This window comes from Mercurialis annua, linkage group LG3 (assembly GCF_937616625.2).
Source record: "Mercurialis annua linkage group LG3, ddMerAnnu1.2, whole genome shotgun sequence".
Taxonomy (NCBI): Eukaryota; Viridiplantae; Streptophyta; class Magnoliopsida; order Malpighiales; family Euphorbiaceae; genus Mercurialis; species Mercurialis annua.
Window position 1 is genome coordinate 5,079,765 of NC_065572.1, and position 15,888 is coordinate 5,095,652.

General features: G+C 34.2%; 3 protein-coding genes across 4 annotated transcripts; 1 reads left to right on the top strand and 2 right to left on the bottom strand.

Moving 5' to 3' along the window:
• The first annotated feature begins 1,841 nt into the window (after positions 1-1,841).
• On the top strand, positions 1,842-3,956 carry LOC126672113 (probable glutathione S-transferase). The gene is made up of 2 exons (XM_050366043.2): positions 1,842-2,209; positions 3,552-3,956. The coding sequence occupies exons 1-2, from the start codon at positions 1,892-1,894 to the stop codon at positions 3,912-3,914; spliced, it is 681 nt and encodes a 226-aa protein (XP_050222000.1). The 5' UTR covers positions 1,842-1,891; the 3' UTR covers positions 3,915-3,956.
• Positions 3,957-5,339: 1,383 nt separating this feature from the next.
• Positions 5,340-6,172, bottom strand: LOC126672111 (FAS1 domain-containing protein SELMODRAFT_448915). Its single transcript, XM_050366042.2, has one exon. It carries the CDS (start codon positions 6,104-6,106, stop codon positions 5,381-5,383), a length of 726 nt encoding a protein of 241 aa, XP_050221999.1. The 5' UTR covers positions 6,107-6,172; the 3' UTR covers positions 5,340-5,380.
• Positions 6,173-7,071: 899 nt separating this feature from the next.
• On the bottom strand, positions 7,072-12,998 carry LOC126672107 (cellulose synthase-like protein D3). Of its 2 annotated transcripts, none has more exons than XM_050366037.2 (4): positions 12,413-12,998; positions 10,809-11,709; positions 9,236-10,043; positions 7,072-9,095 (listed from the first exon to the last, which is right to left on the bottom strand). In XM_050366037.2, the coding sequence occupies exons 2-4, from the start codon at positions 11,672-11,674 to the stop codon at positions 7,338-7,340; spliced, it is 3,432 nt and encodes a 1,143-aa protein (XP_050221994.1). In that variant the 5' UTR covers positions 11,675-11,709; positions 12,413-12,998; the 3' UTR covers positions 7,072-7,337. The 2 variants fall into 2 exon arrangements, with proteins under 2 accessions (XP_050221994.1, XP_050221995.1); XM_050366038.2 differs by lacking the exon at positions 12,413-12,998 and adding an exon at positions 12,323-12,410.
• Positions 12,999-15,888: the final 2,890 nt, after the last annotated feature.

The window sequence follows — 15,888 nt, forward strand, 5'->3', positions numbered from 1 at the left end:
CTTGGTTCAAATAAATAAATTTAATATATCAATTTATTTTACCACAGCCCCTACAATTTTTTTTTGCTAATTGATGAATGAGTAATGCTATATAACCCTCCTCTTTAATCCATCTTTTCTAACCCACCTGATGTGGCATTAAAAGAGTGGTTCAATTAAAAGTTGATAGTTAAGATATACACTTTTGGAGGGTAATTGAACGAATTAAATGCTGCCACGTAAGGAGGGACAATTAAGGAGGTACAAAATGGTGGGTTAAATAGCATTTTCCTTGATGAATATCATGAGTGATTTTTTATTGTTGTTTTTGTTTAGATTTATTTATTTATGGTTTAAAAACAAAAAAGTATATTGGCTAAAAATATGAAAAACTCTAGTTTTAATTTATAAAATCTAAAAACCCTTGTCTAGTTCATGTTTTCTGAATTGAATTTTTGAACCGGGCGGTTTCAAAGCTTGCTAGTTGGGCGGTTCTCTCTGGTTTTTCCGGTCCAATCTGATCCAATCCGGTTGCTAGTTGGGCAGTTCTCTCCGGTTTTTACATATTTGAATCCTTATAAAAATAAAATGGATTAATTTATATAAAATCACCACCTTTACATGTTTTTTCATGTTAATCAAAGAGTATCAAATAAAATTACCATCTTTCATTTTTTTTGCAAATCTATCACGAATGTGAAAATTCAGTGCATTTTTATTTACTCGATAACTGAAATCAACAAGAAAAGAGTAAGAAGAGTGTATTTTGTGTGTTAATAGGGCATTAGTCAGATTAAAATATTTATTTGGAAGGAAAAAGACATCAAATTTTACTCATCGATGATAGATTTACCAAATAATGAAAGGTGATGATTTTATTTGACACTTTTTTAAGAACGTGGTTAAAATGAAAAAACGTGTAAAGGTAGTGATTTTATATGAAATTAACTCAAATAAAATTATTTAGTTTTTCTAATTCATGATGCAATTGAAATTCAAAAATTTAAAATAGGATAAAATTAAAAAATTTACAATGCCGGGATAGAATTAAAAACCAAATTAAAGGTTAGAGTTTTTTCAGTCGATTAGCCTTCACAAAACGGGGCAGTAAAAATATCATTAATTCAAAGGCATTTCTGATATTATTGGAGCAAGTAAGGGTAGAACCTGAAAACACTGTTCAATTCCATGTACAGTGGTTTAGATTCTATTTTATACTAATAGTATATAGATGTCAGTTTGATTAATATTTTCACTCTTCCTCCCCACAAAATAAAAACAAAAGAAATTAATATCCATATGAATGAACTACAGCTTCTCTTGGTTGGGATAAATTTATTAAAAAATCTAATTTGTAGATTTTTTTTTACTTAATTTATGTCAATCTATTTTTTGGAAAGTTGAGTGATTGACTTTCCTTTAACTGGAGAAATAGTTTCCCTAGCAAAGCATAGTTCTACTTATTTAATTAAATTAATTAAAATATAATTATATTCATATATTTAATTAGCCAATTTAATTATTGAGAGTAATATTATTTTTATATTTAAATTAATTAAAAATAAAATATAATTTTCTGAGAAATTATTAAGTGAACTAAACAATAAAAAAATAAATTTTCTGCACAATAATTTTTTTAATAATTAATTTTCAAAAAGATGTTATATTTTTTGAAAAATAATAAATTTTTAAATCAAGTGAGGCCTCTATGTTCATGGCTGCTAACTACATATTTATTATTCGATTATTGTTGACTGTTTTTATATTGGTTATTTTAATCTGAGTATATGTCCACATCCAGTCAATTTTGCCGTCCACTTAAATATTGCATTTATATCATCCATTCCCATCTATATAATACAAGCACACACACCTAATTGAATTGAAAAAAAAGGTCCCTAAATTTATTCTGATGGCCGGCCGAGACGAAATGAAGCTATTAGGAGCATGTTTCAGTCCATTTGCGCACAGAGTTGAAGTGACATTGAAATTGAAGGGCATTTCATATGAAGTTATTGAGCAAGATTTACAGAATAAAAGCCATTCACTCCTTCAATTTAACTCGGTTTACAAGAGAATCCCTGTTCTTATTCATAATGGAAAACCCATATCTGAATCAGTGGTCATCATCGAGTATCTTGATGATATCTGCAAACAAAATCCTTTGTTCTCTCCAGATCCTTATCAGAAGGCCATGGCACGTTTCTGGGCTAAGTTTGCGGAAGAAAAGGTATATACATAAATAGTTTAATCATTTTTATTTTTCTCCCTTAGAATAGAGTAGTAAGAGCTAATTTCATAAAAATTCATCAACTTTACACGTTTTCTCATTTTAATCACGCAGTTTAAAAATTATCATTTTTATACACGAACTATCAATTTTTTTCAAATTCATACACCGTTCAAATATCCGATGACAATTGCCGAGTTGGCAGCCGAATAATGACATGCCATAACAGATCAGATAGTGACACGTTAGTAATTTTTGTGCGATTTTTGAAATTGATAGTGTATGAAAATGACAGTTTTTAAACGGCGTAATTAAAATAAAAAAATATATAAAGTTTGTGAATTTTTATGATATTATTCCATAAATTAATATGCTTCTTTTTCCTTTGATGATTGTCTTGCTTTTATTTTTTTTATTTTGCTTCTATTTTCTATGTTGATTTATTAATTTGTTGAGCAAATTACCCTTACATTTCTCACATATAACACTCGTCACAATTCTATTTTTCTTTTATTTAAAGTTAAACGATATACTTATACTTTTGTTTTCATTAACATTTTAGCCATCCCATTTATGTTTAGTATTAGTGAATTAAGTGAATGGACTCAATTTTAAAAATTAATATTCAATTTGATCCTTAAATTTATTTTTAATATAATAATATTTTTGATAAGATCTAATAGTTTAATAATCCAATTTTTGATTAGTTTAAATTTTAATTTTTTTCTAATTTTCTTACTTCACTAAAAGAATTTAAAAAACTAAACTGTGTTCATTAAACAATAAAGTCCATAAAAAAATTATATTTATATCTGTTTAAAAAATATTTAAAGACTAAAATTAATGAAACTTAATTTTATAAATTAAGTTTTTTTGATTTAGTTGACTAAAATAAAAAATGGGTAAAACAAATAAAAAAAAGGAAAACCACTCTATTTGATTTTCAAACACAAAAAGACAAAATTATAAACTATACACCTTACTTTCCATTTAAAATTGACTAGCCTCGATTTAAAATGAATGCACACCCAAATATTTTGATGTAGGAATCATTGGTAGTGTCAAGAAAGTAATTAAAAAAGTTCGATTTGTATCTATTAAAATTTGTTAGTTTCTATCCCGTGTCTAATATTCATTTATATCCAACTAAAATAAGGACTCATTTACGATAAATCTTAAAGATGGGAGTATAATTCATAAAAAATAAAAAATTTGGTTACAATTGATAATAAACATAAATATATATATAGAATTAAATAATTTCCAGATCTATATTTTTTTTTAATTTTATTATGCGGTGTCCAAGTCTAACTGTTATATTAATTAATTAATTTATGAACAGTTCACAGAGGTTGTAAGGAAGATCATAGTTACAGAAGGTGAAGAACAAGAAAAACAAGTGAAGCTAGCAATTGAAGCATTAGAAATTCTTGAAGCAGAGCTCAATGGAAATAAATATTTTGGAGGTGAAATTTTTGGATTTGTTGACATTGTGCTGTGCTGGATCAGTAGATGGGTAGGAGTGATAGAGAAAACTGCTGACGTGGCAATACTTGATCTTGAAAAATTTCCAAATTTAGAGGCCTGGATTCAGAATGTTCTTCATTTGCCTATTGTTAAAGAGACGATGCCTCCACATGACAAGTTAATTCAATACTTTGCTAAAATACGCCAATTTGCTTTGGCATCGGCTGCTGCAAATTGAGTGTTTTAATTATGTATAAGTTATTTTTTTTTCAAAGATAGATATATTGATAAAAGGAGGGAAACGATTAATTACATACTAATTCCACCATTGCAAAGGAGCACAAATCTAGCTTTTGCCTCCTGAGCTAAATTATGGGCCACACGGTTCTCCTCTCTCTTGATATAATTAACTAAACACTTTTGAAAGCACGACATGAGATGCCAAATATCTTGACAGGTACCCCAGTTTACTGCCGAATTTTCGGCAGTGATTCGAGTTAATTGACTGAGATACCAGGTTGGCGTCGCCTTCAAACCTAACAAATGACCAATTCATATCATAACCTTTCTTAAAGCAAGAAACTCGAGAATTCACGGATCCCAGATAGATCGAAATATTTCTGAAAAGCGCCTTATAATTTTCCCATTTGCATCAAACGCGATTCCTGCCACCGATCCAAACTTTAAAGATTTATTTGTGCCCGCATCATACCTGACTGTAATCAGTCTAGTGTCTACGTCTCGCTGGCCATTAGTGCCTCTGTCCGATACCCCAGCTGCGCAATTCCCCAATATTTCCTTGTCTGAGGCCGATTGTTCTGCTATAAAGAATTCCTCTTGGTACCATTTTGCTTGCTGAATTGTTTCCTCCACTGTCCAAGCAGCGTCCTTGAAGACTTTAGAATTCCTCGCCTTCCAAATTGCCCAACGAAGGAAGCAAAAGGAAGTTGCCGCGTATCCAGATTCATCCATCTTAAGGAGATCTTCAAAGAGGCTAAGCCATGCAAGGGAGAAGCCACTATCAAGCACCCTATTGCTGTGAAACGAGAGAGAGGCACCAAACCACACGTATAAGTTATTGAGTGTAATAAGCTTTTGTGGTTATTCTCCGTTATGAGAGGTTAATTACATATATAATAATTCGAGAATTTTATGTGTTTTAAATTTAGAATCAGTGTTTGTGAATATGAGATGAACTCTGGACAAACAAAATGATATTAGCTTAGTTTCTAGTTAGTTTAGATATTTTTCATAACTAGCTCCGACCACGGTTCATGAATTTACAATTTTAATTGAAAATCGTCAGTTAACCATTCCACCAGAAGTGATACTGATCTGGACCGGCCAGATCGGGTTCACGATTCCGGCCAATTCTAATTAAACTAAAGGGCAAAAAGTATAAAAAAAAATATCTATCGTGTTTTTTCAACTGGTTCAAAAAACTCATCGTACTCTAAAAAAAGTACGTATAAACAGCTGCACTCGATGTTTTTGGACGAATTACCACCTTGCTAACAGAGGCCTCTAACTCCGTCAACTGTTTGACACGTGACCAGTTAGTTTGTTTTAGTTTTTTCAATTGGAGTTTTTTTTTAATTACTGATATTGTTTTCAAATGTTAAAGGGACTAATAACTTAATTTAACACATTTGAATCTCACATGTAGAAAATTTTAACTCTAAACTTCAGTTAATTTCATGAAAGTTACAACCGTATGTAATTGAAACCCAATATTACTAACATAGAAACAGAAAAATTCACAAATAATTTCATCGACATTTCATGAGAAGCAGATGATTTTCTCGGACCGTCACCGTCCTGCACAGTCTGTGGAGCACCGCCCATAATAATCTGATCTCCATCATTCGCCGGTGAAGCCGCCGGCGAAAGTACCACAACCGCCGGACTCGTAGCATTAGGGCAACTCGGCAACACATTTTTATCAGCAGCGGCTAACAAAACTCCATCAATCCCATGACATCTAATGGAAGACCCTGCAGTACAAATATTAGGGCTAATAATTCTAACATTATTAATATAATAACTCTTCCTGCCATTGTTGTTGATATCCAGCATGAAACCGGAATCCGAGCTCGGGATGGAAGAACCAGAGGGTATACGTTGAAGATGTTCGAAAAGCAAAGGCGAAGGAATCGAGTGACGAAGAAGAAAATCAAAGAGAGAATTCTCAGGGATTGTCGATTTCGACAAGATTCGATCGTTCGGCATCAAGAACGTAACATTTCCTTGAATTCTGTCGTCGAGAGGAGACATGTTGATGAGAGTTACGAAGGTAAAGTAGTTAGCTGTTGTCATTTCATCAATGGCGACGTCAAGTGCATGGCTTTTGTCTGTTGCTGTAGTTATAAGAGGTGCTGTAAGAAGAAGAAGGAACGGTAATAGTACTGTGATGTAATGATCATTTGCCATTTTTATTTTAGGGTTTGTGGTGAAAGCAACTGAATGTGAAGTGTTTGTGTGATTTAAAGAGAAGGTGAGTGTTTTTTTAGGGTTTTAAAAGGTTAGCTTGGACATGCAACTCTGCTGCTTCAACAACTAGTTTCACACTTCCTGCATGGTTTTGTGTTCCTTAATTTTATGAATTATCTGTTTGGTTGGAATACTTTTTTATCTTTGATAATGAACATTATTATTATGGCTTCATGAATCATGATGCTGCTAATTCTTGGAAACTAATCTTGTCATCTAAAGGGTTAATGGAAATTATGGGAAATAATCATCGAAAAGTTTCCGGGTTTATGGATTGGAATTGAATTTACCCCGTTCGCCGCATGATTCATAATTCTAAGTGCAATGGCATAGTCAGGAATTTAATTTAAGTGGGGTAATTGTGATACTTTTATATAATATGTAACAATTAGAACTCAATAAAATCACAGGGGTCAATGTGTAATTTTTCCTAGGTAACATGCACCAATTAAAGTTAACTTTAGTTGGATTTTCTTTTCTTTTTTGAAATTAAGGGGGAACTTTTGTCCATGTGATTCTGCCAGTGCCTATGGGATAAAATATAACTTTACTTTTTAATTTGATTTGATTTATAACTTAAAAAAATTAATTCAATTTTAGTGCAAAGCAAAGCAAACTAATTTAATTTGGTAGGAAAGTTTTAATTCCTTAAAAATTCAGTTCTGGTTCAGTTTTTTTTTTTTTTTTTTACAACTTAATTCGGTTCAAACAGAATTCACTTCCCTAAATTCAAGTGGCGATGAAGAAATGACTATTGCATTTTTTTTTTCTTCAGGAAGGCAGCTTCACCTAACAAATTCATAAAAGGGTACATAATTAGAAGAAATCATTGCATTCTGCTGAAATTTTGTATCAATGGATTATGGAATCAAATTATCTAAAATCTTGCTAAATAGCAGCAGCCATAAGCAAACATGAAACTGTAAATAAATAAATTAAAGTATGTTGTTGTAATTAAATTTAATGTTCAACTTTCTAAATTACAAAAGAATACAATAAGATAGTCATCCAAGGACTAGCATTTCAGTTTCTTGGTCTTCCTCCAGATTTCACCAATTGAATCAGACACAAGAACCGGTCTCTTCTTCTCCAATATAACAGAGAAAACAAAAACGACGGGCCAAAACAAACTAATGAAGTAATGTCATTGAACAAAATATTCATCTCATCATCAAGGGAACTGGAATGAACCTCCAATTTGGTCAGTATTTGAGGGAGGATTGATAGCCACCCAAAGCAGCGATATCGTGATCGCAAGAAGTCCCGACCACACAAAAACAATGGTCGGTGTCCTTCCTCGTCTTCCCATCAGCCCTTTCGCGAAAGGGTACAAATGAGCCAACACCCAGAAACTAAAGAAAACTCCACCTATCAAACGGCTCCATTGCGGTATCACACTGTATATGGTTCGGCTAAATCCAACTGCTATTGCTATTAAATTTACCATCATGATCACGATTGGCGGTATCATCAAAGAAGTCCATTTCACGACGTACAGGTCAGCATACTCGTCGTCCACATCATCACCACCTGATTTTGATGTTAGCGTAAAAGAAATTTCGATCCCTGCAACAACTTTCAACAGCCCCTGGAGTACAGCAGCAAAATGGGCACTAGTTCCTCCGATCAACCAAAACTGCTCATTCCTCCACCACTCCTCTAATTCAATGCCGGACCATTTGATCTCAAGCACCGCGAGTAAGCATAGAGTTATAGAGATGACAAGGAGGTATACTAGGAAAGTGACATTCAGGCTTTGGACGATAAACTGACCGGAGAAGAGAGATAGCGCCGGCAGGAAGCAGTAGACAATCAAGAAGAAGGAGGTGAACGGGTAAATGCCGACATTGAGGTATGCTATCCTCTGCAGTATTTTCATTCTCGGGCTGGCCAGAAGGGCGTTGTTGCGAGAGAAGAAAATCTCAACCGAACCAGTAGCCCACCTCAGGACTTGATGAAGCCTATCCGTGAGATTGATCGGAGCAGTGCCTCGGAATGCATCACGCTTGGTCACACAGTAAACTGATTTCCATCCCCTGTTGTGCATTCTATAACCAGTAACGACATCTTCTGTGACTGACCCGTAAATCCAACCAACTCTACTCCCCCACTCCGTCTTGTCTTCGTACCAGCAAGAGATGACGCTAATTGCCTCCGCAACAGTAGATGCATCAAGAAGGTCACGAGGAATAGTAAGAGCGCCAGGTGGACGTCCATTCTTAACAGCTGGGTGATCTGCCAGGGGCCGACCTTGAAATTCAGCCACTGGAATTGAATCAACGAGGAAAGATGAGTTGCCAAATTTCTTGGGAAACGATGAAAGGTTCATCTCTTCATCATCTGAATCACCCATTCTTAATGCCCTGTTCTCTTCTGGCGTGTTTCCAATAGAAGAATGCTTTTTGCGACGAGAAAAGCAGCAGTCGCAACAGCCTGGATGGTGTTCTTTTGCTCGAGGAGGGTCAAAGCCATATAGGGCAGTTCTTCTGAAAAGACAACCGGTTCCAACATACACTGGTCCCATAAGACCATCAAGAGCACGCATATTAACATCGAAGAAAACAGTGTTGTGATTGGCATATCGATCAGAAGGGTCGATACCCTCAAATCTCTGAGGGAACTGAACATAACAGATACGGTCCCCTCCTCGATCCATCATGAAGCATATACCTTCCCTCATTGCTTCAGAGTTGTAAATATAGTGGTCACAGTCAAGGTTGAGGATAAATGGGCCATTAGACATAATAGCTGAGGCTCGGACAAGTGCATTCATAGCTCCTGCCTTTTTGTTGTGATCATAGCCAGGACGTTTCTCACGAGAAACATAAACAAGCAATGGGAGACGAATATCGACATCACTGAAATCTATGATTTTAGTATCCTCAGCAGTTCCATGAAGTGGTTCATCACTTGGAAGTTTCAACATCACCTGCATGACAAAATCCAAAAATATCATTCTGATATCTTATGTCTTTCAATAATAACAGCAAAGAAAACCTAACCAGCACTTAGTTTAACTTTCAAATGGTCTCAAGCACCAACATAAAACACATAACGCATAATTCATACCTGTATTATACCAGCATGGTCACCCTTAGAATGCTCAGGTGAAGAATGCATCCACGTCCCTGGCCAATGAGTACCATCTGCCATCCATGTAGCTTTTGGAATCTTAACACTCTCTCCAGGTTCATCGTCCCTGTTCTGTCTTTGAAGTTTCATTGCCTTAATTTCTTCGCGAGCATGAAAGGCATCAGATCGGCGGCGAATAGAATCAGGCAAGCCATTGATTCGGACCTTAAACTCGTCATATTCACGCTTTACCCTCCTACGATCCTTAACAAAATCTGATTTCACTTTGTTCTTGTAAGGATCCCTCTTCAAATTGAAATAAGATTCTGGATTCCTGGGCTCAATATCATGTTTACGACAGAAAGGAACCCAAATATTAGAAAAGCTTGCAGCTTCCGCCATGGCCTCAAATGTTAGAAGTGCACCTCCATCGTCAGAAACATAACAAGCAAGTTTTTCAACAGGGTAATCGGCAGCTAGAATTGACAAAATAGTATTTGCAGTAACTAGAGGGGGTTCTTTCTCTGGATCTGCAGTAGAGACGAATATATCAATGCCCGGAAGATCAGATTTACCAGTAGGGTTACTGGGGCACGGTGTTTCAAATTTCTCTTTTAAGACACTTAGATCTGTTGCTCGATTGATTGGGCATAGCTTCGGAAGTTGGTCAAGAAGCCAAGAAAAAGCAAACCATATCTCACAAACAACTGACATTCCCCATAGCCAGACAGCATCTTCATTTGGATGAACAATTCTCCACTGCAGGAACAAGGCAAGGACAACAATCCGAATAAAAATGAGCAGCCTGTAGCACAAAACACAAGGTGTTCATCAGCAGAGAAATCAAGTGGTTGCATTATACCACAAAGTAATGGCACAAAGAAGAGTATTTTAAGGTAATCATTTTTAGGATATTGAACCACATATGCGACTACCGGTAAAGGCATAGACATAAAAGAGATACAGAAGGAAGAGTTTGACCTTTAATGGAACTGAAACCAATCATGGGTTCTATTTTAACTTCAAGGGTAACAAGCATACATATTCTCAAATAACGGCTACGGGATGATATCACAACGTAACAATATGATGATTCGGAATGAATGAGGACTACGATCATTGAAAAAAAAATGCTCACTGCATTGTTCATAATGCAATCAATATATAATTGTTGCTAGGTAAATGTTATTTCACAACTATAAACTAGCAATTGAGTCCCAGATAAAGGTAACAACTCAGCTCGTATTTGGACAGCTAAGTGGCAGAATTGGCATAAAACCTAATAATATCTTGCACTTTTGTCATGGAGTTGTTCCCATTGTAAGGAATAATCATGATTATCTCCAAACCAGAAGGCAAATTAAAAAATCATGGCAAGATATACTAATTGCCGGTGCAAACCAATCTTAATCAATGTGTGCATGGAATTGTTGTGAAACTCCTCATCACCGCATTACAAGACCAATTACTGACAAAATTAACATAGAGCAAAATAACACTTTAAACAATGAAGTGAGCATTTCATAATATCATGAATATATGAGAAGACATCGCAGAGAGAAAATTGTACCTGTACGGGCTGATAACAGCAGCCGGTATCTTTAATTTCCGAGTAAGTGGCCTCCATGGTTTATTCATCAACTCTTTGGGCTCTGAAACGTCGTCTTCTTTTCCACTGCCAAAACCCCCATCGTTTGGCCATATAGCATTCCCATATCCATAAGTCCCCCTTGTTTCAAACAGCCACCTATTATGGTCAAAATCCCCAGTTTGGCTCCTCATTAGCACCGACTTTGTTGACTTCATTAGCGACAACCTCCTTTCCATTTTAGACACTGTTCCTGGCGGAGGAAGCGGAAGTGGCCTCCCATTATCCACAGCTATTTCATCCAGTTCAGTGTTCTTGTACGGCTCCTTACATCCTGGGCAAATTCCACCCCCTGTTTTCACTGCATCAATATAACAATCTCGGCATATTTTGAAATCGCACTCACAAGGGAGAATATCTAATCCACGTTCATCGCTCATAACCTTCGCATCACAACCTGGGATTGAACAGGAAGATCCCTTGGCACCTGCCATCTGGGGATGGCTTGTTTCAGACTCAATCACCTTGTCCATAAGATGAGCACGTGTAACACTATTAAACCCGCCCGTAAAGAGTGAATTTGACACATACTGCTCTTCAACCTTCTGCGAAATTGACGGATCCATGGGTTGATTATCAGGAGTAGGCGGTATATGCACCGTATAGTTCATGAAATCACTACTTCCCAATTCACTGTCGAGATCATCCCTCGAATAGCTGATATAGCGACCCGACGAAGTTCTCCGGCCAAATGTTACAGTTGGAGGCAGCGGAGGCTTCTGAGAGTCGTTGACATCTGAACTAACTGATAGATTTGATCTGCTAGCTTTAAATGACTTTGAGGCCATATTTACTTCTTACCAGAGAGTCTCTTTGTCAGATCCTGAAATCAAAGATGCAATAACATTCAGCATCCATTACACTAAATCTTCAAAGTCTAAAAGCTTCAAACAAATATCCTAATATTTTGATTAACACAAGGGCCCACGAAATTCTAGAATCCATAAATCTCTGCGCTTTTTCAGCACTTCATGTCTAAAGATTTCAAAACCAGTCAAAATCTCCACATAGTAAACAAACTAAGTAGCCGTGTGGCTACAGATCATACTTAATCTCTGTTTGGCTACCAATAAAAGAAGATTATATAGAGCATAGAAAACAAATTCTTTGACTAAAGTTTTACTAAAATTTACACACAAAAGAAACATCAAAGATCCAAACTTTACTCTTTTTATCATCACACTTTTTTCGGACATTAAACAAAACAATTATTACAACACCCCGTAATTAGCTGAAATCAGGTCAAAATCAGTACATTTCAAAAAGTATGAGAAAATATATAGTGCAGAAATAACAAATCACCAAGTAAACTCAAATTCAAATCTTCGCAGTTCTAAAATCCAAAATAAGAACAACCCAAGATCCAAAAAATCATAATAATATTAGCAACACTCAAAACTAAACACTAAACCAGTTTCAAAGACAACCCAGTTTACCTTTAAGACAAAAAAGATAGATCCATATATTTTTCAGACAAAGATGGTGAACATAGTGAAATACAAGGACAGAAAATAAAAAGAGTTTACCTTTGTGTAGAGAAACCAAGTCCTTTTAAAGATCCCTTCTTTTGTTTGATTCTTTCAAAAAAAAATTGCAAACACGGCAAGACAAAAAAATAAAAATAGAACCAATCTTTAAAAAGAAAACTTCAACATCAGCACCACTTCATAATATCTCACATTAGATAAACAAAAATTTAAAGGACCAAGTCGTGACTGCAAAACTACGAACCACTAACTGGGCATGATCGAAACTGAGTATTTTATTTTATAATAAAAGCTGTGCTAGGTGTTATACTAATAAAAGTTTTTTTTAATTCTTAGCTCTTGGTTCTTGGTTATCAGGCTTAAAAAGAAAGTGGGTAATGGGTCGCCGGCTATGTTTCTATGACCAGGCCGGACCGGCTGTGTATAAAATATTGGATGTTTGAGAGAATATATATAAATATACAAAAAAAATTGGGTTATAAAGGTTTTTTTAGGAGAAAAAAAGTTGATGAAAAGGAAAGAATTAAGAGGGAAATGGATTCAAGAATATAGAAAAGGGTAGTTTTGGTATTTTTTTATATGTAAATGAGAACTTAGGAAAATAAGGTTTATTATTTTACCATTAATGGAAAGTGAAAGTGTAAACGGAAGAGGGAGGAGGAAGAAGACAATGGCTAGCTGTACACAAGTTGTTCCACTACTACTACTTCTTACATTACATTGACGTTTTGTATTACATCTGTCCGCGTTTCAATGTCCAAAATATAAATTCAAATATCTTTCATAAAAAAATAAAAAATTGAAATATTTGTTTTATAAGCATTTTTTTTAAATAGTTTTATATTAAAATTTATTTTAAAATGGAAAGGAGGTTGTCGCTAATGAAGTCAACAAATGGACAAAATCATAGTTTTATATTAAAATTTATTTTTAAAATGAATCCATTAGTTTTATATTAATATTTTTCGATTAACTTTTTCGGGATGTATTTTAAAATGAATCGAAGTGAGGCCTAATTTTACTATTTTCCATAAAATGTACTTCATTCGTCCCAATAGAGTTGTCTATTTTATATTTATCACACAGTTTAACAAAGACAATTATTGTTTATGGATTTTATAAATTTTTTCTTATTTTTCTTACCATACCCTTATTTAATATAGAGTTCACTTGCAATTTACTCATTAGTGGATTTTAAATAGGGATAATATAGGAAAATTAAGTGTAAAAGTTGTTACTTTTTGAAAGTTGAGAAGAATTTTGGGACAAAAAAATTTCTCAAATTAGATAACTCTATTGAAACGGAGGGAGTAATTATTTTTTTACGAAGGCTAACTTTTCTAAGCCAATACATATGATCACTGTCAAGAGAGATTCTTAGGTAGACTCAGTCCACCACGTTATCCGTGGACTAAGCCTATTATATAATGACACGTCATTAAAATGACGGCAATCTTGTAAATTCGTTTATTACTTATTTACACTTTTGAATAGTAATATTACAAAATTGCCATCATTTTAATGACGTGTCATTATATGATAGGCTTAATCTACGGATGACGTGGTGGGCTGAGTCTACCTAAGAATTTCTCCACTGTCAAATCCCATAATATGGACCGTTTGTAACCACATAAAATGTAAGTTTGTTCATTAAAAACTAAAATTTAATGTATCTTTTAAAAATTTATTATTGTAATTATATAAATAAAGAAAATTACTCTCAAATTCCTCATATATGTTATATTTCACACTTTTGTCTACTTATTTGAAAATCAAACGATAAAATCCTCTAATTTCATTTCCGTTAACATTTTAGTTATTTCATTTGGTTTTTAGTTAGTCACTAAGTCAATGAACTTAGTGATAGGAGTATTTTACTCCTATATTTAGGGTCGATTTTACTCGGTTTTCATCATGTGTAGTATTGTTTTTATACATTATTTGGCGTTTTTACGTTTAATAGTGTTTGTTAGTGTTTCAGTGGAAATTAGGTGAAAACCGACTATTTGGGGCAAAATTATGGTGGATTGCGTGTACGAGTAAAAAGCGTAGCTTGCGGACGAAGGAATTGAAGTTCACGAACGAGATTGAGGAAAAAAGGGGTTGTTCCCGTTCGAAAAAGAAGTTTCACGAACGGAAAACATGCAGAGTGAGCATGAGTCCCGAACGAAAAAAGCCTTGTTCCGTTCGGGACTCAAGAAGGAATCAGATCTCAAAGCCTTCGGTCTACAGTTTTTTCGAACGTGAAAGATAGTTCCGTTCGGGAAAGAAGAAAATTGGGCATGTCACGAACGGAACTCTGGCTTCCCGAACGGGAAAGAAGGAAAATACACGTGCAGCAGATTTTGAGTTAGACTGAAATTCCTCCTCCAATTACAATTACAATTCCTATTACAAATTGATTTGTAATATGAATTAGAAGACTCCGGAACTTCTCCTACTATATAAAGACCTTGTACTAGACTCAATTTAAAAGACGTAGAATAGATTAGACATTAGATTAGAGTAGTTATAATTTAGGTTTCATTAAATAGTTTTTAGTTTAGTTTTTTCCAGCAGTTTATAAGTAGTTTATAATTAGTTTCTGCAAGACGATTATTGAAGATTTCAAGCTTAATCAAGACGATTCTTTCCGAAATTGACAACTCCGGTATTTATTGTTTAATTATGCTTTCTTCTTCATCATCCTTCTTGTTTTGTTTCAGTTTTATTATGAGTAACTAAAACCCTTGTTCGAGGGTTGATATGAACTTATAAATTGGTAATTACTTGGATTGGATGGATTAGTGTTAATTCGTGTCTTAATTATTAATCTTATTGCTTGAATTAAATTAGCTACTTAGTTCATGAGTTTGTGTTTAGTTAACTAATTGAGAGATTGTTAATTAAATAGACATAGATAATTAAGAACTTAGAGAAAAACGCCGTGAGAGCGGGTTGGAATTTAGGTAGTCATTGAGTTTGCTTCATAATTATAATTTGATTATTTAATTCAGTTTTAATATCGTGAGAGCGAGTTAATAATTGGTTAGTTAATTAGGTTGTGATTTTATTCGGATCTTTGAGGCTTGAGAGGGCGGGATTCGGTGCTTTAGAATAGCTCGATTCACGATAAAATCACTAAGAAATCCTATTCCATAATTTTACTTATTTATTTGGGATTATCAATCCTTGAGCTTTTTAATCTTATTGTTTTAAATCATATTTTATTATTTGTTTTCAGTTTATATTAGTTTAATTAAATTACAAAACCCTATTGATTTTTCTAGCTAGCCGATTAAAGAATATTTGAAATTAGTGATTAAGTCCATTGTCTCTGTGGGATCGATACTTGGTCTTCCAAGTTATATTACTTGAGCGATATCGTACACTTGCGATTATTTGCCAACAAGTTTTTGGCGCCGTTGCCGGGGACAATTGTGTACTTAATAAATTAAGAGTATTATATTCTTGATTGTGTTAGATTTTATTTTCTGTTTTTTATTTTTATTTTTTTGTGTTTATTGGATTTTACG

What these genes read in the sequence shown, in the direction of transcription:
- LOC126672107 (XM_050366037.2), bottom strand. Translation starts at nt 11,674, where the DNA reads ATGGCCTCAAAGTCATTTAAAGCTAGCAGATCAAATCTATCAGTTAGT. An exon ending in GCTGTTATCAGCCCGTACAG is followed by an intron (nt 10,044 to 10,808) that starts GTACAATTTTCT and finishes TTTGTGCTACAG; the next exon opens with GCTGCTCATTTTTATTCGGA. An exon ending in ACCATGCTGGTATAATACAG is followed by an intron (nt 9,096 to 9,235) that starts GTATGAATTATG and finishes TTTGTCATGCAG; the next exon opens with GTGATGTTGAAACTTCCAAG.
- LOC126672111 (XM_050366042.2), bottom strand. Translation starts at nt 6,106, where the DNA reads ATGGCAAATGATCATTACATCACAGTACTATTACCGTTCCTTCTTCTT.
- LOC126672113 (XM_050366043.2), top strand. Translation starts at nt 1,892, where the DNA reads ATGGCCGGCCGAGACGAAATGAAGCTATTAGGAGCATGTTTCAGTCCA. An exon ending in CTAAGTTTGCGGAAGAAAAG is followed by an intron (nt 2,210 to 3,551) that starts GTATATACATAA and finishes ATTTATGAACAG; the next exon opens with TTCACAGAGGTTGTAAGGAA.